This window comes from Sciurus vulgaris (assembly GCF_902686455.1).
Source record: "Sciurus vulgaris genome assembly, chromosome: 11".
NCBI classification, from domain to species: domain Eukaryota; kingdom Metazoa; phylum Chordata; class Mammalia; order Rodentia; family Sciuridae; genus Sciurus; species Sciurus vulgaris.
The window spans coordinates 66,164,547-66,185,806 of NC_136472.1; the positions used below are offsets into that span (position 1 = coordinate 66,164,547).

At 52.3% G+C, this 21,260-nt stretch overlaps 1 protein-coding gene across 2 annotated transcripts in view; it reads left to right on the forward strand.

Moving 5' to 3' along the window:
- DCHS1 (dachsous cadherin-related 1) overlaps window positions 1-20,847 on the forward strand; it is a 34,600-nt gene extending 13,753 nt beyond the window's left edge. For both annotated transcript variants that reach the window (XM_079105694.1, XM_079105693.1), the window contains 20 exons: window positions 526-2,428; window positions 8,035-8,223; window positions 8,317-8,548; window positions 8,680-8,916; window positions 9,215-10,240; window positions 10,454-10,647; window positions 10,876-10,972; window positions 11,063-11,220; window positions 11,423-12,287; window positions 12,380-12,619; window positions 12,712-12,837; window positions 13,461-13,670; window positions 14,594-15,472; window positions 15,604-15,717; window positions 15,874-16,085; window positions 16,175-16,329; window positions 16,526-16,656; window positions 16,770-17,053; window positions 17,351-17,489; window positions 17,812-20,847. In XM_079105694.1, the coding sequence (XP_078961820.1) occupies window positions 641-2,428; window positions 8,035-8,223; window positions 8,317-8,548; window positions 8,680-8,916; window positions 9,215-10,240; window positions 10,454-10,647; window positions 10,876-10,972; window positions 11,063-11,220; window positions 11,423-12,287; window positions 12,380-12,619; window positions 12,712-12,837; window positions 13,461-13,670; window positions 14,594-15,472; window positions 15,604-15,717; window positions 15,874-16,085; window positions 16,175-16,329; window positions 16,526-16,656; window positions 16,770-17,053; window positions 17,351-17,489; window positions 17,812-20,423 (9,888 nt within the window). In that variant the 5' untranslated portion in view covers window positions 526-640 and the 3' untranslated portion in view covers window positions 20,424-20,847. The remainder of the gene's footprint in view (window positions 1-525; window positions 2,429-8,034; window positions 8,224-8,316; window positions 8,549-8,679; window positions 8,917-9,214; window positions 10,241-10,453; window positions 10,648-10,875; window positions 10,973-11,062; window positions 11,221-11,422; window positions 12,288-12,379; window positions 12,620-12,711; window positions 12,838-13,460; window positions 13,671-14,593; window positions 15,473-15,603; window positions 15,718-15,873; window positions 16,086-16,174; window positions 16,330-16,525; window positions 16,657-16,769; window positions 17,054-17,350; window positions 17,490-17,811) is intronic.
- The last annotated feature ends 413 nt before the right edge of the window (window positions 20,848-21,260 follow it).

The window sequence follows — 21,260 nt, forward strand, 5'->3', positions numbered from 1 at the left end:
CTTCCTTTATTCACTGTTGTGTTCCCAGTGCCTCCACGTAGGTGCTCAGCGTCTTGTCGAATGGAGAAGGAAGCAAGGCTAATCCTAGAGCATCTCTAAAACTCTGGTCGAAGATTCTAGCAGAGAGGAAAAGGTTGACAATTCAGGCAAGGCTACCAACTACATGGCTGTTGAGGTTGGAAGCGGTATTTGTTCTGGATCAGAGAAAATAAGAAAGGATCGGGCATATCTTTAAGTCTAGAGGTTGAAGGGAGTTTGTGGGCATTCAGGCCTGAAAAATAGGAAGCAGGATAGTCTGCTGAGAGAGAGGGCTCATGGTGGGATGGGGACTTTCCAGGGGAAAGACTGAAAAGTCCTTGAGGAATCCCAAAGCACAGGTTCCTGGGACTGGCGATGGGTGTGCAGCAGCATGAGAGTCCTGCTGGAGAATGTCTGCGGTTTGGTATAACCTACATCCCAATCTCTCTGGACTATTGATCCCTTCTCTGTAATGACCATTTTCCTTTTGCTCTTCTCCTCCATCAGGGAACCTGTGCCGCAGTGAGGGCACAAGTTCGATCTGATCCAAAGCCTGAGATCAAGCTGGGCCCAGGATCTGGCCTGGAGCAGGAGCCTCAGGCACAGCTGGACTGCCCCTGTCATGCAGAAGGAACTGGGCATTGTGCCCTCCTGCCTTGGCATGAAGAGTCCCAGGCCCCTCCTCCTCCTACCACTGTTGCTGCTTTTGTTGGGGAGTGGTGTACCAGGCACCTGGGGTCAGGCTGGGAGCCTGGACCTGCAGATTGATGAAGAGCAGCCAGCAGGCACACTGATTGGGGACATCAGTGCAGGACTTCCAGCAGGCACAGCAGCTCCTCCCATGTACTTCATCTCTGCCCAGGAGGGCAGCGGTGTGGGCACAGACCTGGCCATAGATGAACACAGTGGGGTCGTCCGTACAGCTCGTGTCTTAGACCGTGAGCGGCGGGACCGCTACCGCTTCACTGCAGTCACTCCTGATGGTGCCACTGTAGAAGTGACAGTGCGAGTGACTGACATCAATGATCATGCTCCAGCCTTCCCACAGGCTCGGGCTGCTCTGCAGATACCTGAACACACAGCTCTTGGCACCCGCTACCCACTGGAGCCTGCTCGTGATGCTGATGCTGGCCGCCTAGGAACCCAGGGCTATGCACTATCTGGTGATGGGGCTGGAGAGACCTTCCGACTGGAGACCCGCCCTGGTCCAGATGGGGCTCCAGTGCCTGAGCTGGTAATTACTGGGGAGCTGGACCGGGAGAACCGCTCACACTATATGTTGCAGCTGGAGGCCTATGATGGTGGTTCACCGCCCCGGAGGGCCCAGGCCCTGCTTGATGTGACACTATTGGACATCAATGACCATGCTCCAGCTTTCAATCAGAGCCGCTACCATGCTGTGGTTTCAGAGAGCCTGGCCCCTGGCAGTCCTGTCTTGCAGGTATTTGCTTCTGATGCTGATGCTGGTGCTAATGGGGCTGTGACTTATGAGATCAACCGAAGGCAGAGTGAAGGCGATGGACCCTTCTCCATTGATGCACACACAGGATTGCTGCGGCTGGAGCGGCCACTGGACTTTGAGCAGCGGCGGGTCCATGAACTGGTGGTGCAGGCATGGGATGGTGGGGCTCACCCAGAGCTGGGCTCAGCCTTTGTGACTGTGCATGTGCGAGATGCCAATGATAATCAGCCCTCCATGACTGTCATCTTTCTAAGTGCAGATGGCTCTCCCCGAGTGTCTGAGGCTGCCCCACCTGGACAGCTTGTTGCTCGCATTTCTGTGTCAGACCCCGATGATGGTGACTTTGCCCACGTCAATGTGTCCCTGGAGGGTGGAGAGGGCCACTTTGCCCTAAGCACTCAAGACAGTGTCATCTACCTGGTGTGTGTGGCTCGGCGGCTGGACCGAGAAGAAAGGGATGCCTATAACTTACGGGTTACAGCCACAGACTCGGGCTCACCCCCACTGCGGGCTGAAGCTGCCTTTGTGCTGCATGTCACTGATGTCAATGACAATGCACCTGCCTTTGACCGCCAGCTTTACCAGCCTGAGCCGTTGCCTGAGGTTGCACTGCCTGGTAGCTTTGTGGTGCGAGTGACGGCCCGGGATCCTGACCAAGGCACCAATGGTCAGGTCACCTATAGCCTGGCCCCTGGGGCTCACACCCACTGGTTCTCCATTGATCCCACCTCAGGCATAATCACCACGGCTGCCTCCCTGGACTATGAATTGGAACCCCAGCCACAGCTGATTGTGGTGGCCACAGATGGGGGCCTGCCCCCTCTAGCTTCTTCTGCCACAGTTAGTGTGGCCCTGCAAGACGTGAATGATAATGAGCCCCAGTTCCAAAGGACTTTCTACAATGCTTCACTGCCTGAGGGTACCCAACCTGGAACCTGTTTCCTGCAGGTAGGTAGGCCCTGAACACTGTACCGGGAGCAGGGATGGATCTGAGGGACACAAGGGACCTCAGAGCAGGAATCAAGTCATACAGGTGCATCTGTTGATGGTGACTTATGTCAGAGAGTTTGATCCAGAGTCTGTGCTAAGGGTGAGGAGTGATAAGAAGATCAGAAAGTAAGTTGCAAAAACCAGGCCAGTATTCTTGACAGTTGAGGGAATGAAGATTATATCTAGAGGAAAAGTTTCTTGCAGGGTCAGGAAGTGAAAGAAACAGTCTCAAAGCTGTTCTGAAGGATTGAGATGGAGATTCTGCGCATCCACATGGTTCCTGCCTCCCAAGGGAGTTGCCAGCATTTATAGAGCCCATCAAGCCTAGTTCAGTGCTGGGCTATGCTGGAAGAAATCTCTGTCCCTGCCATGGGACTGTGCTTTGATGAGACACATGGGATCAGAGATGAGGATGAGAGGTAACAAGAACTATCTAGTGAGATCCTGATGTCCAGAGCAGGAAGCCCTCTCTAGGGAAGAGATAAGAGACCTGGACAGACAGAAGGAGGCACAGACTGGTGTCAAGTCAGGCCTGGAAGACACAGAAGGAACACGAACCTTGAGAGGCAGTCTGAGGCCACATTGCAGAAATCCTTGGATACCACACTGTGAGGCATTAGAACCTTACTTGGAAAGCAAAGGAAGTTGCTGAACTTCCTTTAAATGGAAAGGACATGACTATACACACACACACACACACACACTTGTTTGTTTATTTTAGATAAGCAACTGACTTTTAAGGGTGAAGGATGGATTTGGATCAGTGGGTGAGTGATAGGTCATTCTTTGACACTACAAACCTAGCACTGTGTTGGATCCAGAGAACAGGTCCTAGGCAGGTCCCATCTAGATAGGGAGATATACCACCAACTAGTGCTGTAGCAGATGGCATATGATGTGCTAAGGAAGCCTGGAGGAGGGCTTTGAAGAACTAATGAGATTTTGCCAAATGGATAATATGGGGTGTATGGACAGAGATGCCAATCCTGTAGAAAGAACTGCTGAATAAACACCGTGACATGTTGAGGAGACTTAATTGTTCAGGTTGGCCTTAACTGTACTGAAATGAAACAAAATAATAGATGAAATGAAATAGGTGAAATGAAACAAAATAATAGATGGAGCCAGATCACAATCTTTGACTTTATCTTAAAAATAACACCAATGAGGGGCTCTGAGAAAATCTAATGTCTTTTGGAAGTATTGCTTTGACTGCACCTTTAAGTATAGTTGTAAGAGAGAAAACTTCTCTAGACTGATGCTTGAAGTCTGCTGGACCCCTGAGTATCTGTTTAGTGGCTGCCTTTGGCCTAGACTTCCAGGATAGTGCCTGGACCTGGCTGACCCTTTGGCATCCAGCCAGATGGGGTATTTGCCTGCCTGCTGCTGTCTGACTCCCACCACCCACTCTCCCATGTGTTTACTCTTCCTCTTGGCCAAGACCAATGGGTTATTGCTTCCAAACATCTTCTCTCATCAGTAGTTCCTAAAGCAAAAGGGCAACTTTCCAGATGGTTTCCTGGAGTTTTTACTATTAGTAACCATGAAGAAGAGGTTCAAATGACTATTGGGGGTTTATAAGGTCTTGATGTTTGATTTATTCAATATACATTTATTGAATCTGTACCATATGCCAATCACTGTATTAGGAGTACAGAGTACAGTAATGAACAAATCAACCCCCACCCCTCGTCTCACAGTCTGTTATCTACAGGGGAGATTCATTTACAAATAAACAAGTTATTACAATAAGAAAACCACCATGGTGGGTATACAGGCAGTATGAGTGTTTCCCAAAGGAAAGGACCCTTGAATTACGACCTGAAGAATGAATAGGAGTTTATGAGGGGACCAGATAGGGGAAGGGTTCTAACCTAGGTGATATGCACAGAGGAGTGAAAGAGTCCGACTGTTCAAGGGGCTATAAGTGGTTCAGTATCTTTGGAGTTTGAGATGTGAGATGGGAGAGTGCAAACTGAGATTGTGTAGGTAGGTCAGACAATGAGCAGCTAAGCCAAGCCAAGGAAAATGATCTTTTTCTAAAGGGAACATTGAAGATTTTTGAGTACAGGAGTGAAATAATCAATTTGTTTTCTCAAATGATAGTCAATATAGAGCAGTTGTTCACAACTTTGGGTAATTTTGCCCCCAGAAGAGATATTTGGCAATGTCTAGAGATGGAGAGTGTCATAGCTGGTGGGCTAGGATGCTGTTAACCATCTGACAATGCACACAACTGTTGGGGGCTGTGCCATGTTGGCGGCGCCGGGATGGCGCCTGATCACATCAGCAGCGAGGAGGTTGATTGACATAAGCACACTCAGGTGATTTTCTCTTCCACGCACACAATGTATGCACATGTGTTCTCGAGCACTAATTGCCTGCTCGGAGCGTCTCACCTAATCTTTGCGTGGGAGGCGTGGCCCTGCTCTCCGCCTCCTGGAGGTGATATAAGCTTAGGCGGAGCGAGACAGAGACACAGCAGCCATTAGAAGCAGCCAGAGGGAAAAACACGCGGCAGTAGCTAGTAGGGACATACGCAACAGCAGCCATTAGCAGGGAAAGTAGGAAGAAGACTCAAACACGAAAGCAGCTAGCAGGCAGCGGCGGAAGGCAGATCGCAGAACTGAGAACTGAGACGCATCACTAGGGCACCTTTGGTAGACGTACCCTTAGTTCACAGGATGCAGGACTTTAAGGCGTGGCAGGTCTCTCTTCTTCTAAGCTCTAAGAAAAGCCTGTCCTTCTTTCAAAATCTCTCTTAAGCAAAGTTTCTTTCTCTCTGATAAGCAAAGTCTCTTTCTCTCTGATAAGCAAAGTCTCTCTCTCTCTCCTCTCAAAGCAAGTAAACCTCATTTCCTCTATCCTCTATAAACAAACAAGAAAGCAGTGCACTAAAGAGAAAGAAGTGCCTCAGTTTCCACTCCACCACCCATAAGACCCGTGTAAGTTGTTGCTTCAGGCAGTGACAAATAACCACGGATTTTGGAACCGCAAAGAGCCAGCGACACACAACAGCCCCAATGATAAAAAATTATCTGGTTTAAAATGTCAATAGTACCAGCATTGAGAAACTCTTGTGTAGAGTAGAGGTTGGAGGGTCAGACACCTATGAGAAGGGAATCACAATAGTCCAGGGGAGAGATGACTTAGGTCTAAGTCAGGATAGTGTTAATGGCAATGGGGAGGAATAAACAAATAGGAGAAATAATGAGGACTTACTGAATCCCTGGTTGATTGATAAACCAGGTGAGGAAAAAAGGAAGAACTGATTTCTGGCTTGAGCGACTATGTGGATGGAAGAGTCATTAGGGCAGGTTTGGAATGATCACAAGTTTAGTTTTGGACATGTTGGATTTCAGGTGTCTGTGGGATGTCCAAGTGAAGATGTTGAGCAGGCATCTGGTTGTACACATTTGCAGCTTAGGGGAGTTGTCCAGACCAGAGAGAAAGGATAGATGATGGCTGAAGCCAGGCAAGTGAAAGAGAAGACTGAAGAGAGTGTGTAGGATGAGAAGAGACCAAGGAGTGATTTCAGGGAGCAACAGTGTATGACAGCAAGCAGAGTAAGAGGAGACGGAAAAAGAACGGAGGATAATGAAACAGTGAGAGGAGGAGGAGGAGAAGAATATAGTGTCCAGAAATCAAAGTAGGAGATGCATCTGGGAAGGAGGTAGGGATGGGCAGATGCATTAAGTTAAGAGTCTGGTAGGAATTTGAGAAAGTTTACATATAAGGTTCTTTCTTGAAATAATGCATCTGGTGAGAGCCAGAGATTGGCTGGAGACAAGAGGAGAGGAGTGCGGTTTATTACAGCTTTTGTTGCAGCATTGGAGAGGGAGCTGACCAAGGTTGGTCTGAGAAGCTGAGCTGAGAACTTGCTGAAAAGGGAGATTGTGTTTGCAGTGAAACCTCCAAGCAGGAGCTGTACGGGTCAGGAAATTCACTTCTGCCTTGGTCATTTCCAGTCAATGCCCCTGTGCCTTTGGGGGTCACTTCCTGACAACTTCCCCTGACCACTGTTTATTGCTTTCTTCCTGCTGCAAGTCAGAGAGCAAAGGTCCTTAACAGCTTCTAAAGATGGTGCCACAGCTGTGCTGTTGCCCACAGGGATTGATGCAGGGGGAAGTTTGTCTCCTGGGATATCCGGGCCCACAGCCACAGTTAGAGTAGGAACTGTTTCCAGGGTTCAGCTCTAGCAGGGTCTTAGTGTCTCCAGGAGAGTAAACAATGGCACAGATCACTTCTGTCAAGGGCCTGGGCAACAATTAGTAATCCTTGGCCAGTTTTCTCTCTGAGCACATTTTCTGGCTGAGAAAGGGAACTCTCCATCTTCCTCTTGCAGCATATCATGACCCTGAGGTCCTTCTACCCACAAAGAGCACTTTGTCATAGCCTGCAGCAGTCAGCACCAGCTAACTCACTATGGAGGGTCTAATGTGCACTCAGTGTACAACACTTAGTATGAAAGAAGGTTTTGTTACAATGTAGTGTATCAGAATGTCCAACTTTCTCAATGAATGAATATGCATAGGGCACCTATTGTGTATCTGGCCCTGTCCTAGGCTAAAGGTGCTTGAGCCACACCGATAAATCCATAGAGCAGACCCTACAGTGATCAGATCTCACTGTGTAATGATTGAACTTAATTAATATTAGACTGCTAATATCAGTCTCAATAATTCTATAGGTCAATCAGTTGTCCATTCAGGAGATTAGGAGACTTGGTGAGGGTTATTAACTTCTGTGACCCACCTGGAATTTGAGGTTCCAGCCCTTAGCAGTGTGTTAAGTACAGTTGGTCCTTGTTATTTGCCAATTCACTTACTCTTTAAAATTTATTTGTAACTCCAAAATCAATACTTGGACACCCTTTGCAGTATTTCTCAGACATGTGCAGAACAATGAAAACTTTGAGTCACCTGTTAAGCACATTCCCAGCTGACTTTGAAAAAGTGATACTTTGCTTGTGTTCAGCTCTCATATTAGTTAGACCTCAAAAACATGCATGCTTTTTTATTTCTAAGTAATGCCACTTTGTGTGTGTGTGTGTGTGTGTGTGTGTGTGTGTGTGTGTGTGTGTGTGTGAGAGAGAGAGAGAGAGAGAGAGAGGGAGAGAGAGAGAGAGATTTTGCTATTTCAAATGGACCCCAGGCATAGTGCTACAGTGTTAATGTTCCTAAGCATACAAAGGCTTTGATGTTCCTTACTAAGAAAATGCATGTGTTAGATAAGTTTCATTCAGGCATAGTTACGGTGTTAATGGCTGTGAGTTCAATGTTAATGCATCAACCATATAAATAAATAAAGTGTCTTTAAACAGAAACACACATCAAACAAGGTTGTGTATTGACCATTTAACAAAAAAGTTGTCACCAGAGGCTCTCAGGAACCTAACCAAGTGGTGAGGTCTGGGCTGGGTATGGGTTTTGGTCCATGTTCTACCAGTCCCCTCTGTGTGTCCACCATCCAGGGTCTCTGGACACCAACTTCTCTTTCTGATCACCACTTACCTTTTTCTGGCCAAAAAGATGGAGCATTCACTCACCCCACCCTCTCCCCAGGTGACAGCTACAGATGTCGATAGTGGCCCATTTGGCCTCCTCTCCTATTCCTTGGGTGCTGGACTTGGGGCCTCTGGGCCTCCCCCGTTCCGCATTGATGCCCACAGTGGCGATGTGTGCACAACCCGGACCCTGGACCGTGATCAGGGGCCCTCGAGCTTTGACTTCACAGTGACAGCTGTGGATGGGGTGAGTGGGCAAACCTTGGGAAGGGACATTGGAGTAGAGCACTCACTATGGCCAGGCAGGACTCACCTGACCTATGGCTGCATGTCCCTCCAGGGAGGCCTCAAGTCCATGGTATATGTGAAGGTGTTTGTGTCGGACGAGAATGACAACCCACCTCAGTTTTATCCTTTGGAGTATGCTGCCAGTCTAAGTGCTCAGAGTACACCAGGCACAGCTGTGCTAAGAGTGCGTGCCCACGACCCTGACCAGGGACCACATGGGCGACTTTCCTATCACATCCTGGCTGGTAATAGCCCCCCACTTTTTGCCTTGGATGAGCACTCAGGTAAGGATCCTCCCATTACCAGTTCCTGCCCCCAGCTCCTCTCCCCAACTGCCTAAATGTTGTATTGCTTCCCCCTTCCAAAGCCCTTCCCTATTCTTTCCCTTATATATCTGATTCTATCCCTTCTCTAGGGTTGTTGACAGTTGCTTGGCCCTTGGCCAGACGGGCTAATTCTGTGGTGCAACTGGAGGTTGGAGCTCAGGATGGAGGTGGCCTCCAGGCAGAACCCAGTGCCCGAGTCAACATCAGCATTGTGCCTGGAACCCCCACACCACCAATATTTGAGCAGCTACAGTATGTTTTTTCTGTGCCAGAAGATGTGGCACCAGGCACCAGTGTGGGCATAGTCCAGGCACACAACCCACCAGGTATCATTTAGCATTATACCCACTTGGTACCACATTCAGATATCCAAATATAGCCCTCTAACACCATCTCAAAGCACCCTACAGGATTATACCATAGATAGCCCCAATAATAAACATGATGGCATATGAATACCACTGTAGTGCCAATCAACTTCTCTGCCAGCACCTGCCTCTCTTCTTAATACTTTGAAGAATACAGGTGTGGGTACCACCCAGCCCTTCTTGGGATCAGAATCTGGGCCCTGATTTAACGAGTGCCCCCCTAACTCTTTCCTGACCCTTTTCTCCTCCTCCCCAGGTCGCTTGGGGCCTGTGACCCTTGCCCTATCAGGCGGGGACCCTCGGGGACTCTTCTCCCTAGATTCGGCTTCAGGGCTCTTACAGACACTCCGCCCTCTGGACCGGGAGCTTCTGGGGCCAGTGCTGGAGCTGGAGGTACGAGCAGGCAGTGGAGTGCCCCCAGCTTTCACGGTAGCTCGGGTGCGGGTGCTACTGGATGATGTGAATGACAACTCCCCTGCCTTCCCTACACCTGAAGACACGGTATTGCTGCCACCAAACACTGCCCTAGGGACTCCCATCTATACCCTGCGAGCTCTGGATCCTGATTCAGGTGTTAACAGCAGAGTCACCTTTACCCTGCTTGCTGGAGGTGATGGGGCCTTCACTGTGGACCCCACCACAGGTCATGTACGGCTTATAGGACCTCTGGGACCCCCAGGGGGGCCAGCCCATGAGCTGGAACTAGAGGCCAGGGATGGAGGCTCCCCACCACGCAACAGCCACTTTCGACTTAGAGTGGTGGTACAGGACTTGGGGACTCGTGGGCTGGCTCCCCGATTCGACAGCCCTGCCTACCGTGTGGACCTGTCCTCGGGCACGGCCCCTGGAACACAGGTCTTGCAAGTGCAGGCTCAGGCACCAGATGGGAGCCCTATAACCTATCACCTTGCAGCAGATGGAGCAAGTAGCCCCTTTAGCCTGGAGCCACAGAGTGGGTGGCTGTGGGTACGGGCAGCACTGGACCCTGAGACCCAGGAGTTATACACACTGAAGGTAATGGCTGTGTCTGGATCCAAAGCTGAGTTGGGGCAACAGACAGGCACAGCCACCGTGAGGGTCAGCATACTCAACCAGAATGACCACAGTCCCCGCTTGTCTGAAGAGCCCACCTTCCTGGCTGTGGCTGAGAACCAGTCCCCAGGGACCAGTGTGGGCCGGGTTTTTGCCACTGACCGAGACTCTGGACCTAATGGACGTCTGACCTACAGCCTGCGACAGCTGTCAGAGGACAGCAAGGCCTTCCGTATCCACCCCCAGACTGGTAAGCACTGGGATTCAAATTCTGAGACCCCTCAACCTCATCACCAGACTGACAAACACCCAGAAAGGATCCTCAATTCCCAACCTGTGTCCTGGCCCTTCAGGAGTCAGCCTGGAATTTAGCCCTCATTCTCTCCCACACACCCCGACCCCCTCATCTTACCTGTAGTTTCTTAGGCTCTACATCACTCAATATCCCACCCTGCACTCCCAGGAGAAGTGACCACACTCCAAACTCTGGACCGAGAGCAGCAGAGCAGCTACCAGCTCCTGGTGCAGGTGCAGGATTCGGGGAGTCCACCCCGCAGCACCACAGGCACCGTGCACATTGCAGTGCTTGACCTCAATGACAACAGTCCCACCTTCCTGCAAGCGTCAGGGGCTGCTGGTGGGGGCCTCCCTGTGCAGGTATGTGAAGTGTCAGGACCCTGTCCTAAAGAAGTGTGAGAGGGAGTGGTGGTGTCCCCATAGAGCTGTAGGTGTAAATGACAGACTTTGCCTCCTGCAACAGGTGTGAGAGCGGAAAAGGGGCTCTGCCTACATGCGGAGTGAACTTGATTACATGAGGCGAACTTGATTCTGAGTTTTCTCAAAAACAGGACGGAGACAATTAATAGATAAATTTTGTCTCCATAGGTCCCAGACCGTGTGCCTCCAGGAACACTTGTAACAACTCTGCAGGCCAAGGATCCGGATGAGGGGGAGAATGGGACCATCTTGTACACCCTAACTGGTAGGGGGGTAGGGTGAAGGGAGTTGCATATGTTCATGGACTGCCCAGCTCTGAGCCCCAAAACCTCATCCTTGCTCTGCCTGTCCCCAGGTCCTGGCTCAGAGCTCTTCTCTCTGCACCCTCACTCAGGGGAGCTGTTCACTGCAGCATCCCTGATTCGAGCAGAGCGGCCCCACTATGTGCTAACATTGACGGCTCACGACCAAGGCAGCCCCCCTCGTAGTGCCAGCCTCCAGCTGTTGGTGCAGGTATGACTGCCTTTCCCTACAATCCGCCCGTTTCCCAATAGCTGCTGCTGTGGGCCCCTCTCCAGTAGCTCTAGCTTCTTGAGGTCCTTGAGCCCTCTTGTGAAGCTACTCTAATTATCCTACCCTACGACCAAGGAGCCAGCGCAGATTCTCTTTAATATGGGTCCTTCTGATTCCATCTTTCCACTCGGGTACACAACAGGTGCTTTCCTCTATCCGTGTTGCCGAGCCGCCGCCGGATCTCGCAGAGCCGGACCCAGCGGTGCCAGTGCCTGTGGTGCTGACGGTGACGGCAGCTGAGGGGCTTCGGCCAGGATCCCTGTTGGGCTCAGTGGCGCCTTCAGAGTCAGCCGGTGTGGGCACACTCACCTACACACTGGTGGGCGGCGCCGATCCGGAGGGCACCTTCGCGTTGGACGCAGCCTCAGGGCGTTTGTACCTGGCGCGGCCTTTGGATTTCGAGGCGGGACCCGCTTGGCGTGCTCTCACGGTGCGGGCGGAGGGGCCGGGAGGCGCGGGCGCGCGGCTGCTGCGAGTGCAGGTGCGCGTGCAGGACGAGAACGAGCATGCCCCCGCCTTTGCGCGTGATCCTTTGGCACTGGCGCTGCGGGAGAACCCTGAGCCCGGGGCGACACTGTACACTTTCCGCGCATCGGACGCAGACGGTCCGGGCCCCAACAGCGATGTGCGCTACCGCCTGCTGCGCCAGGAGCCGCCAGTGCCGCCTCTTCGCCTGGACGCTCGCACCGGAGCGCTCAGCGCTCCTCGAGGCCTGGACCGGGAGACCACACCTGCGTTGCTGCTGCTTGTGGAGGCTACTGACCGGCCAACCAATGCCAGCCGCCGCCGCGCAGCGCGCGTTTCTGCGCGCGTCTTTGTCACAGATGAAAATGACAACGCACCAGTCTTCGCCTCGCCCTCACGTGTGCGCCTACCAGAGGATCAGCCTGCTGGACCCGCAACTCTGCACGTGGTAGCCAGGGATCCAGACCTGGGGGAGGCTGCACGCGTGTCCTATCGCCTGGCAGCTGGTGGGGAGGGCCACTTCCGGCTACACTCCAGCACTGGTGAGAGTTATGCCTAGGGGTGAGGGTGAGAAGGGTTCTGATATGGAGGGAGTGTTGAGGTTGCTACCAAACCTGTCTTATTGTCTACCTAGGAGCGCTGTCCGTGGTACGACCTCTCGATCGGGAGCAGCGAGCTGAGCACATACTGACCGTGGTGGCCTCAGACCACGGCTCCCCGCCACGCTCGTCCACTCAGCTCCTAACTGTCAGTGTTGTTGACGTCAACGACGAGGCACCTATTTTCGAGCAGCCGGAGTACAGTGTCCTCTTGCGTGAAAATAGCCCTGCTGGCACGTCTCTGCTCACTCTGCGAGCAACCGACCCTGACCTGGGTAAGACCTGTGCTGATGAATTTTGAGAGGGAGACCTGGGGAATAAAGAGTATATTTACCCTATAATCGCTCTCTATGCTACCCCTCCTCAGGGGCCAATGGGCAAGTGACTTATGGAGGCATCTCTGGTGAAAGCTTCTCTCTCGACCCAAACACCGGAGTGCTGACCACTCTTCGGGCCCTGGATCGAGAGGAGCAGGAGCAGATCAACCTGACAGGTACACTTTGACAGGACCCCAAGAGCCAGAGGCACTGTAAACATGGAGAAAAACTCCAAAGTAGGATCTTCTAGGCATTTCTACATATTATAGCAAAGCTCTTGTTTTATTTTTGGACCTTTCTGAAGAGTCAAGAGTTAGGCAGGTTTACAAGGTGAACTGACTACTAGGCTGTCATCACTGTGATTATATAAATTCTCAAATGCATATTGTCACAGCTCTGCCCCCTAGGCCTCCCTCAGATTATACTGCAGCCGCTTAACAACATGAAGCATATTGATATTGAGAATCAGTGTTCAAGGGACTTGCTGAAACTAACACATCTTGGAAATGACAGGGCTGGAACTTGAGTCTGGATCTTTTAATACTTTATTTAGTGTCTTTTCTGTCACAGCACCACTAATCAAGATACATCTTATATGTACCAAACTTGGGATGTGGGAAGGAAAAGAACATATTCTGACACATGTATGCCATGCATGTACACATGTGGGCCTAAAGTGTGTGTAGAAATAGATGTTTTCTGGTTTATGTGTGTGTGGTAAACATGTATGAACACTGTGGTATCAATTTCTTCATGGGAAAGGGGCAGACTAGACCTCATTAATTTTTCTTCCCCACAGTATATGCTCGAGATAGGGGTTCGCCCCCTCTGTTAACTCACGTCATGGTGAGAGTGGCTGTAGAGGATGAGAACGATCATGCTCCAACCTTTGGGAATGTCCACCTATCTTTGGAAGTGCCTGAGGGTCAGGACCCCCAGACGCTTACCATGCTGAGGGCCTCCGACCCAGATGTAGGAGCCAATGGGCAGCTGCAGTACCGCATCCTTGGTGAGAATTGTCCTATATGCACTGAATCAGCACTCACTAGCCTGGTTCTTGCCCCTTACTGGCCACTGACAGTTTCAGTCAGTGTGTCTGTGTCTCTTTTCCCCTCTTGTTATGTCTCCCACTTTTTCTTTCATGCTTCTCTCAGCGTATCTGGGTACCTCTGTACCTTTCTAGCTCTTTGTCTCCCTTTATGTCTCTATTTTTTTATTTCTTTTATTTGTCTCTCACCATAACAGTGGTTCTCAAACTTTTGGTCTCAGGAATTCTTAAAGCTCTTACTTTTTGAGACCCTTAAAGGATTTTTATGTGGGTCATATCAATATTTATTGTGTTAGATATTAAAACGTATTTTTAGGTATCCTTGAGAAGAAAACTAATGAAGTGTACTGCTCGCTGTATTTCTGCACAGGCACAAGGAAATGTTAGCAATTTGTTGGACAATGATGAAGTTTCAGAGGTTATAGATGTAACCGAAGGTAGCCACGCAAACTGAATCTCTAAAAATACACATGTTCATGCCCTAAACTGTCTCCTTATTCTAGAAATTATGAACCAGAATACATAAGCACACATTTCATTAACCAAGGGATGATGTCATTGTATGTCATGTAGCATCTGTAGACTCCACTGTACATCTGTGAGATGAGAATGAAAAAGGCATATGATGTCTATGAAAGTAATTGACCTTATGTATATGAAAGAGCCTCAGGGGATTCCAAGGAATTCTCAAACCACACTGTGAATGGTAACAACTGCTTTATAGTATCTTGCTTTACTTTCTGTGTTTCTGTTTTTATTTATTTCTTTGTCTTTTTCCCAGCCCCCTTCCAACCCCTGTATTTCCTTCTGCTGTTGCTTTTAAATCAGCACCATCCCCATGAACTGAGACATGCATGTTTATGTGTATATACCCTTCTCTGCAGATGGAGACCCATCAGGAGCCTTTACCCTAGATCTTGCCTCTGGGGAATTTGGCACCATGAGGCCACTAGACCGGGAGGTGGAGCCAGCATTCCAGCTGCGGATAGAGGCCCGGGATGGAGGCCAGCCAGCTCTCAGTGCCACTCTGCTTGTGACAGTAACAGTGCTGGATGCCAATGACCATGCCCCAGCCTTTCCTGTGCCTGCCTACTCTGTGGAGGTGCCTGAGGATGTACCTGCAGGAACTCTGTTGCTGCAACTACAGGCTCATGACCCTGATGCTGGGGCCAATGGCCATGTGACCTACTACCTGGGTTCAGGTACAGCAGGAGCCTTCCTGCTGGAGCCTACTTCTGGGGAACTTCGCACAGCCACAGCCCTGGACAGAGAACACTGTTCCAGCTATGCCTTTTCTGTGAGTGCGGTGGATGGTGCAGCTGCTGGGCCCTTGAGCACAACAGTGCCTATCACCATCACAGTGCGTGATGTCAATGATCATGCACCCACTTTCCCCACCAGCCCTCTGCGTCTGCGCCTACCCCGCCCAGGTCCCAGCCTCGGTACTCCAACTCTGGCTCTGGCCACACTACGAGCTGAAGATCGTGATGCTGGTGCCAATGCCTCCATTCTATACCGGCTGGCAGGCACGCCGCCTCCTGGCACTACTGTGGACTCTTACACTGGTGAAATCCGCGTAGCCCGTTCCCCTGCAGCTCTGGGTCCCCAAGATCGTGTCCTCTTCATTGTGGCTACTGACCTTGGCCGTCCAGCTCGCTCTGCCACTGGTGTGGTAATTGTTGGACTGCAGGGGGAGTCTGAGCGTGGACCCCGCTTTCCCCGGGCTAGTAGTGAAGCTACACTTCGTGAGAATGCACCCATAGGTGGGTCCCTAGCCATGTGTCCCAGACTTGTATCCTCGGATGGTCTGGACTTACTCATTGAAAATGTCTCCCAAACTCCTGTAGTTGCTCACAGTCCAACTGATAACTGTCCTCTCTCATTCTTTCTACAGGGACTCCTATCATGTCCCCCAAGGCTGTCCACGCAGGGGGCTCAAATGGACCCATTACCTATAGCATTCTCAGTGGGAATGAGAAAGGGATATTCTCCATCCAGCCTAGTACAGGTAAGGAGGGTAGCAAAGGCTCTGGGGGGACAGGCTCCTGGGATGTAGGTTCTTTGGGCCAGAGGAGACTTTAATGGGAGAGGGGCTGCCCTTGAGTGGTGGGGGAGGCTCTAGGCAAGGAAAGTGGCTGTCAGTGATGCAGTTTCCTCCCAACAGGAGCCATCACAGTTCGTTCAGCAGAAGGGCTGGACTTTGAGGCAAGCCCACGGCTGCGACTAGTCCTGCAGGCAGAGAGTGGAGGAGCCTTTGCTTTCTCTGTCCTGACCTTAACCCTTCAAGATGCCAATGACAATGCTCCACGTTTCCTGAGGCCCCACTATGTGGCTTTCCTGCCAGAGTCGCGGCCCTTGGAGGGGCCCTTGCTGCAGGTGTGGAGTGTGATAGGAAGATAGGGGGCAAGGGCTGGTCAAACTTGTTTGTGGCCAAGCCAGTGCCAGCAACCTCCTACACTCACCAGGTGGAGGCAGATGATCTGGATCAAGGCTCTGGAGGACAGATATCCTATAGTCTGGCTGCATCCCAGCCAGCACGGGGCTTATTCCATGTAGACCCAGCCACAGGCACTATCACTACTACAGCCATCCTGGACCGTGAGATCTGGGCTGAAGCACGGTAAGGCCTGGCCCCTGTGGACCCAAGTCCGTATCCTGGGTCTTTCTAATTTCAAGCCCTGCCTTTAAATCCCTCTCAATCCCTAGGCCACCCCATAAATTCCCCCAGAACCCAGCTCTGTCCTGAGTCCTTCTAGTCCTTCCCAGGGTGCCCTTCTATCCCTAGACCCTGCACCCTGATTGTGCTCTGTGTCCAGGCTGGTACTGATGGCCACAGACAGAGGAAGCCCAGCCCTGGTGGGCTCAGCTACCCTGACGGTGATGGTCATCGATTCCAATGACAATCGCCCCACTATCCCCCAGCCCTGGGAGCTCCGAGTGTCTGAAGGTGAGGGCTGGGTAAAACAAGAGGTATAAAGGGGTGACAGAGAGGCATTAGTACTCACCCTGCTGCTCCAGGGATGCTTTATACCCTACTCAATCTTGTCCTATGTATTGCAGATGCACTATTGGGCTCAGAGATTGCACAGGTAACAGGGAATGATGTGGACTCTGGACCGGTGCTGTGGTATGTGCTGAGCCCATCTGGGCCTCAGGATCCTTTCAGTATTGGCCGCTATGGAGGCCGTGTCTCCCTCACGGGTCCCCTGGACTTTGAGCAGCGTGACCACTACCATCTGCAGCTGCTGGCTCATGATGGACCTCACGAGGGCCATGCCAACCTCACAGTGCTTGTGGAGGATGTCAACGACAATGCACCTACCTTCTCACAGAGCCTCTACCAGGTACCCACTCCCCTGAATGTCCCCATAACTGGGCTGGAGATTGCTCCTGTTCGAGGGATGTGGCAGAGCTGGAGGTGATTGGGGTGGGCTGGATGTTGGAATTGATCTTGGAATGTGAGGGTCCCATCTCAGACCAGCCTTCCAGGTCCTGTGAACTATGTCCAGGTTCTGCATCCTGTGGCCAGAAAGGGGAGAAGGTGGGCAGCTCTAATTCAAATATTAAGGAGAATGAGCTCCAAGTTGGAATGGATGCCAAGCATGGCAGCTTGGCCTTGAACACTTTTCCTCACTCCTCAGGTAATGCTGCTTGAGCACACTCCCCCAGGTAGTGCCATTCTCTCCGTTTCTGCCACTGACCGGGACTCAGGTGCCAATGGTCACATCTCATACCATCTGGCTTCCCCTACTGAAGGCTTCAGTGTTGACCCCAACAATGGTGCGTGTCTTTCCCAGAATCTAACCCCTTTATCTTTGACCATGTTGGGCCATATTTGGACCTTATTCCTAGAATTTATTACTCAAAATATTGATTCCTAAATCTCTGACCTAGGTAGGACATTTTCTCCCTTCTGTCTTTAATATGATAAGCCCTGTCCTAACTGCATGTCTAGAATCTGTTCCCTGAGCTGTGAATCCATGACAAGGCCATTCCAAACTCTCCCAAGGACACAGGCTATTCCCTGGAGTCTGACTTCCCAAGCTGCTCACACACAGCTGCTGCTAAATGACTATTTCTTTTCCCTCCCTTCTCATCTCAGGAACTTTGTTCACAACAGTAGGAACAGGGGCCTTGGGCCACGAGGGGCCAGGAGTGGTGGATGTGGTGCTGGAAGCCCGCGACCATGGGGCTCCAGGCCGGGCAGCACGAGCCACAGTGCATGTGCAGCTACAGGACCAGAATGATCATGCCCCAAGCTTCACATTGCCACACTACCGTGTGGCTGTGACTGAAGATCTACCCCCTGGTTCTACCCTGCTCACCTTGGAGGCCACAGATGCTGACGGAAGCCGCGCCCATGCCACTGTGGACTATAGCATCATTAGTGGCAACCGGGGCCGAGTCTTCCATCTGGAATCCCGGCTGGCTGAGGCTGGAGAGGGCATTGGACCAGGCCCCCAGGCACTAGGCTGCCTTGTGTTGCTTGAGCCTCTAGATTTTGAAAGCCTCACACAATACAATCTAACTGTGACTGCAGCTGACCGAGGACAGCCACCCCGCAGTTCAGTTGTGCCAGTGACCGTCACCGTGCTGGATGTCAATGACAACCCACCTGTCTTTACCCGAGCATCCTACCACGTGACAGTACCTGAGGACATACCTGTTGGAGCTGAGCTGCTGCACATGGAGGCTTCTGATGCTGATCCTGGCCCTCATGGCCTTGTGCATTTCACCCTCAGCTCAGGTGACCCTTTGGGGCTCTTTGAGCTAGATGAGAGCTCTGGTACCTTGCGACTGGCCCTCCCCCTGGACTGTGAGACCCAGGCTCGCCATCAGCTTGTAGTACAGGCTGCTGATCCTGCCGGGGCACACTTTGCTTTGGCACCAGTGACAGTTGAGGTCCAGGATGTGAATGACCATGGCCCAGCCTTCCCACTGAACTTGCTCAGCACTAGCCTGGCTGAGAACCAGCCTCCAGGCACTCTTGTGACCACTCTGCATGCAATTGATGGGGATGCTGGGGCTTTTGGGAGGCTCCGCTATACCCTGCTGGACGCTGGGCCTGGGCCTGAGGGTCGCGAGGCTTTTGCGCTCAACAGCTCTACGGGGGAATTGCGGGCACGAGTGCCCTTTGACTATGAGCACACGGGAAGCTTTCGGCTGCTGGTGGGTGCTGCTGATGCTGGGAATCTCTCAGCTTCTGTCACTGTGTCAGTGCTGGTGACTGGAGAGGATGAGTATGACCCAGTGTTCCTGGCTCCAGCTTTCCACTTCCAAGTGCCAGAAGGTGCCCAACGAGGCCACAGTCTGGGTCACGTTCAGGCCACGGATGAGGATGGGGGTGCTGATGGCCTGGTGCTCTATTCCCTTGCCACCTCTTCCCCCTATTTTGGTATCAACCAGACTACAGGTGTCCTGTATCTGCGGGTGGACAGTCAGGCCCCAGGCAGTGGAACAACTACCTCTGGGGGTGGGGGCCGGACCCGGCGTGAAGCACCACGGGAGCTGAGGCTAGAAGTAGTAGCACGAGGGCCTCTGCCTGGTTCCAGAAGTGCCACGGTGCCTGTGACTATAGATATCACCCACACAGCTCTAGGCCTGGCACCTGACCTTAACCTGCTATTGGTGGGGGCTGTGGCAGCCTCCTTGGGAGTTGTGGTGGTACTTGCACTGGCAGCCCTGGTCCTAGGGCTTGTTCGGGCCCGCAGCCGGAAGGCTGAGGCAGCCCCTGGCCCAATGTCACAGGCAGCACCCCTAGCCAGTGGCTCCCTTCAGAAGCTGGGCCGGGAGCCACCCAGTCCACCACCATCAGAGCACCTGTATCACCAGACTCTCCCCAGCTATGGTGGGCCAGGAGCTGGAGGACCTTACCCCCGTGGTGGCTCCCTGGACCCTTCACACTCAAGTGGCCGAGGCTCAGCAGAGGCTGCGGAGGATGACGAGATCCGCATGATCAACGAGTTCCCCCGTGTGGCCAGTGTGGCCTCCTCCCTGGCTGCCCGTGGCCCTGACTCAGGCATCCAGCAGGATGCAGATGGACTGAGTGACACGTCCTGTGAGCCGCCTGCCCCTGACACCTGGTATAAGGGTCGAAAGGCAGGGTTGCTGCTGCCAGGTGCAGGAGCCACTCTGTACCGAGAGGAGGGACCCCCAGCCACTGCCACAGCCTTCCTGGGGGGCTGTGGCCTGAGCCCCGCACCCACTGGGGACTATGGCTTCCCAGCAGATGGCAAACCATGTGTGGCAGGTGCACTGACCGCCATTGTGGCTGGCGAGGAGGAGCTTCGCGGCAGCTATAACTGGGACTACCTGCTGAGCTGGTGCCCTCAGTTCCAGCCACTGGCCAGTGTCTTCACAGAGATCGCTCGGCTCAAGGATGAAGCGCGGCCATGTCCCCCTGCTCCCCGTATTGACCCGCCACCCCTCATCACTGCTGTGGCCCACCCAGGAGCCAAGTCTGTGCCCCCCAAGCCTGCAAGCACAGCTGCAGCACGGGCCATCTTCCCACCATCCTCTCACCGCTCCCCCATCAGCCATGAAGGCTCTTTGTCTTCAGCTGCCATGTCCCCCAGCTTCTCACCCTCGCTGTCTCCTCTGGCTGCTCGCTCACCCGTTGTCTCACCATTTGGGGTGGCCCAGGGCCCCTCAGCTTCAGCACTCAGCACAGAGTCTGGCCTGGAGCCACCTGATGACACGGAGCTGCACATCTAGCTGTGGCCCAGGCTGGGCCCCGACCTGGGATGCGCACAGTGTCCCCAATGCAGGCCCCACTCTGAGCCTGCCATGGGCAGCCTCGGACCATGACTGGCCACAGGGAGGCCACTGTCAAGCCCCAGCTCTCTGCCCCAAATTCTTCCAGTGGGGGCAAGTCCCACATTCATCCCAGTCAGGTCCATTGTGGGGAGGAATATGAAGGAGGCAGCAGCCCTTGGTTCTCCTCAGTGAGGACTTCCTGCCCTGTGCCAGCACCCTGATGGAGCAAGACTTTTATTTATTGGGAGGGTAGGGGAATGGGGAAGGTCCCTCCAGCCCGTTTGGACCCAGCTCCTTTGGGTTCCACTGACACCCCTGCCCCTGCCCAGAACAAGTGCCAATTCTCACTCTGGAGCCTTAATAAACTGCAGTTTGTATCCAGCCTCCAGCTCTGTTCTGTGGGGATGACTAGAAGGCACCTATTGTGGACATGTGGACACCTAGGATGGGGATTGCACCAGGAGCTCAGGAGCCTAGCCTGAGACTGACAGTCATATCTCTTCAGTCTTTTCCCTCTAATGTGGGCCAGAGGCCAACTGAGACAGGAGGAATGCAAGTTTGAGACCAGCTTTAGCAACTTAGCAAGAAACTATCAAAAAATAGAAAGGACTGGGAATGCAGCTCAGTGGTAAGATACCCCTAGGTTCCCCAATATCCACCCCACAAAAAAAGGAGTAGCCAAGTGAAGTGATATTTTTCCCCCTTGGGGCTTAAGAGCTCACATCTTTTGAGTCGTTGCCATGTCAGGCCCTGCTGGGCAATTTGCTGCTTTAACTTGGAATAAATTTTCACTGT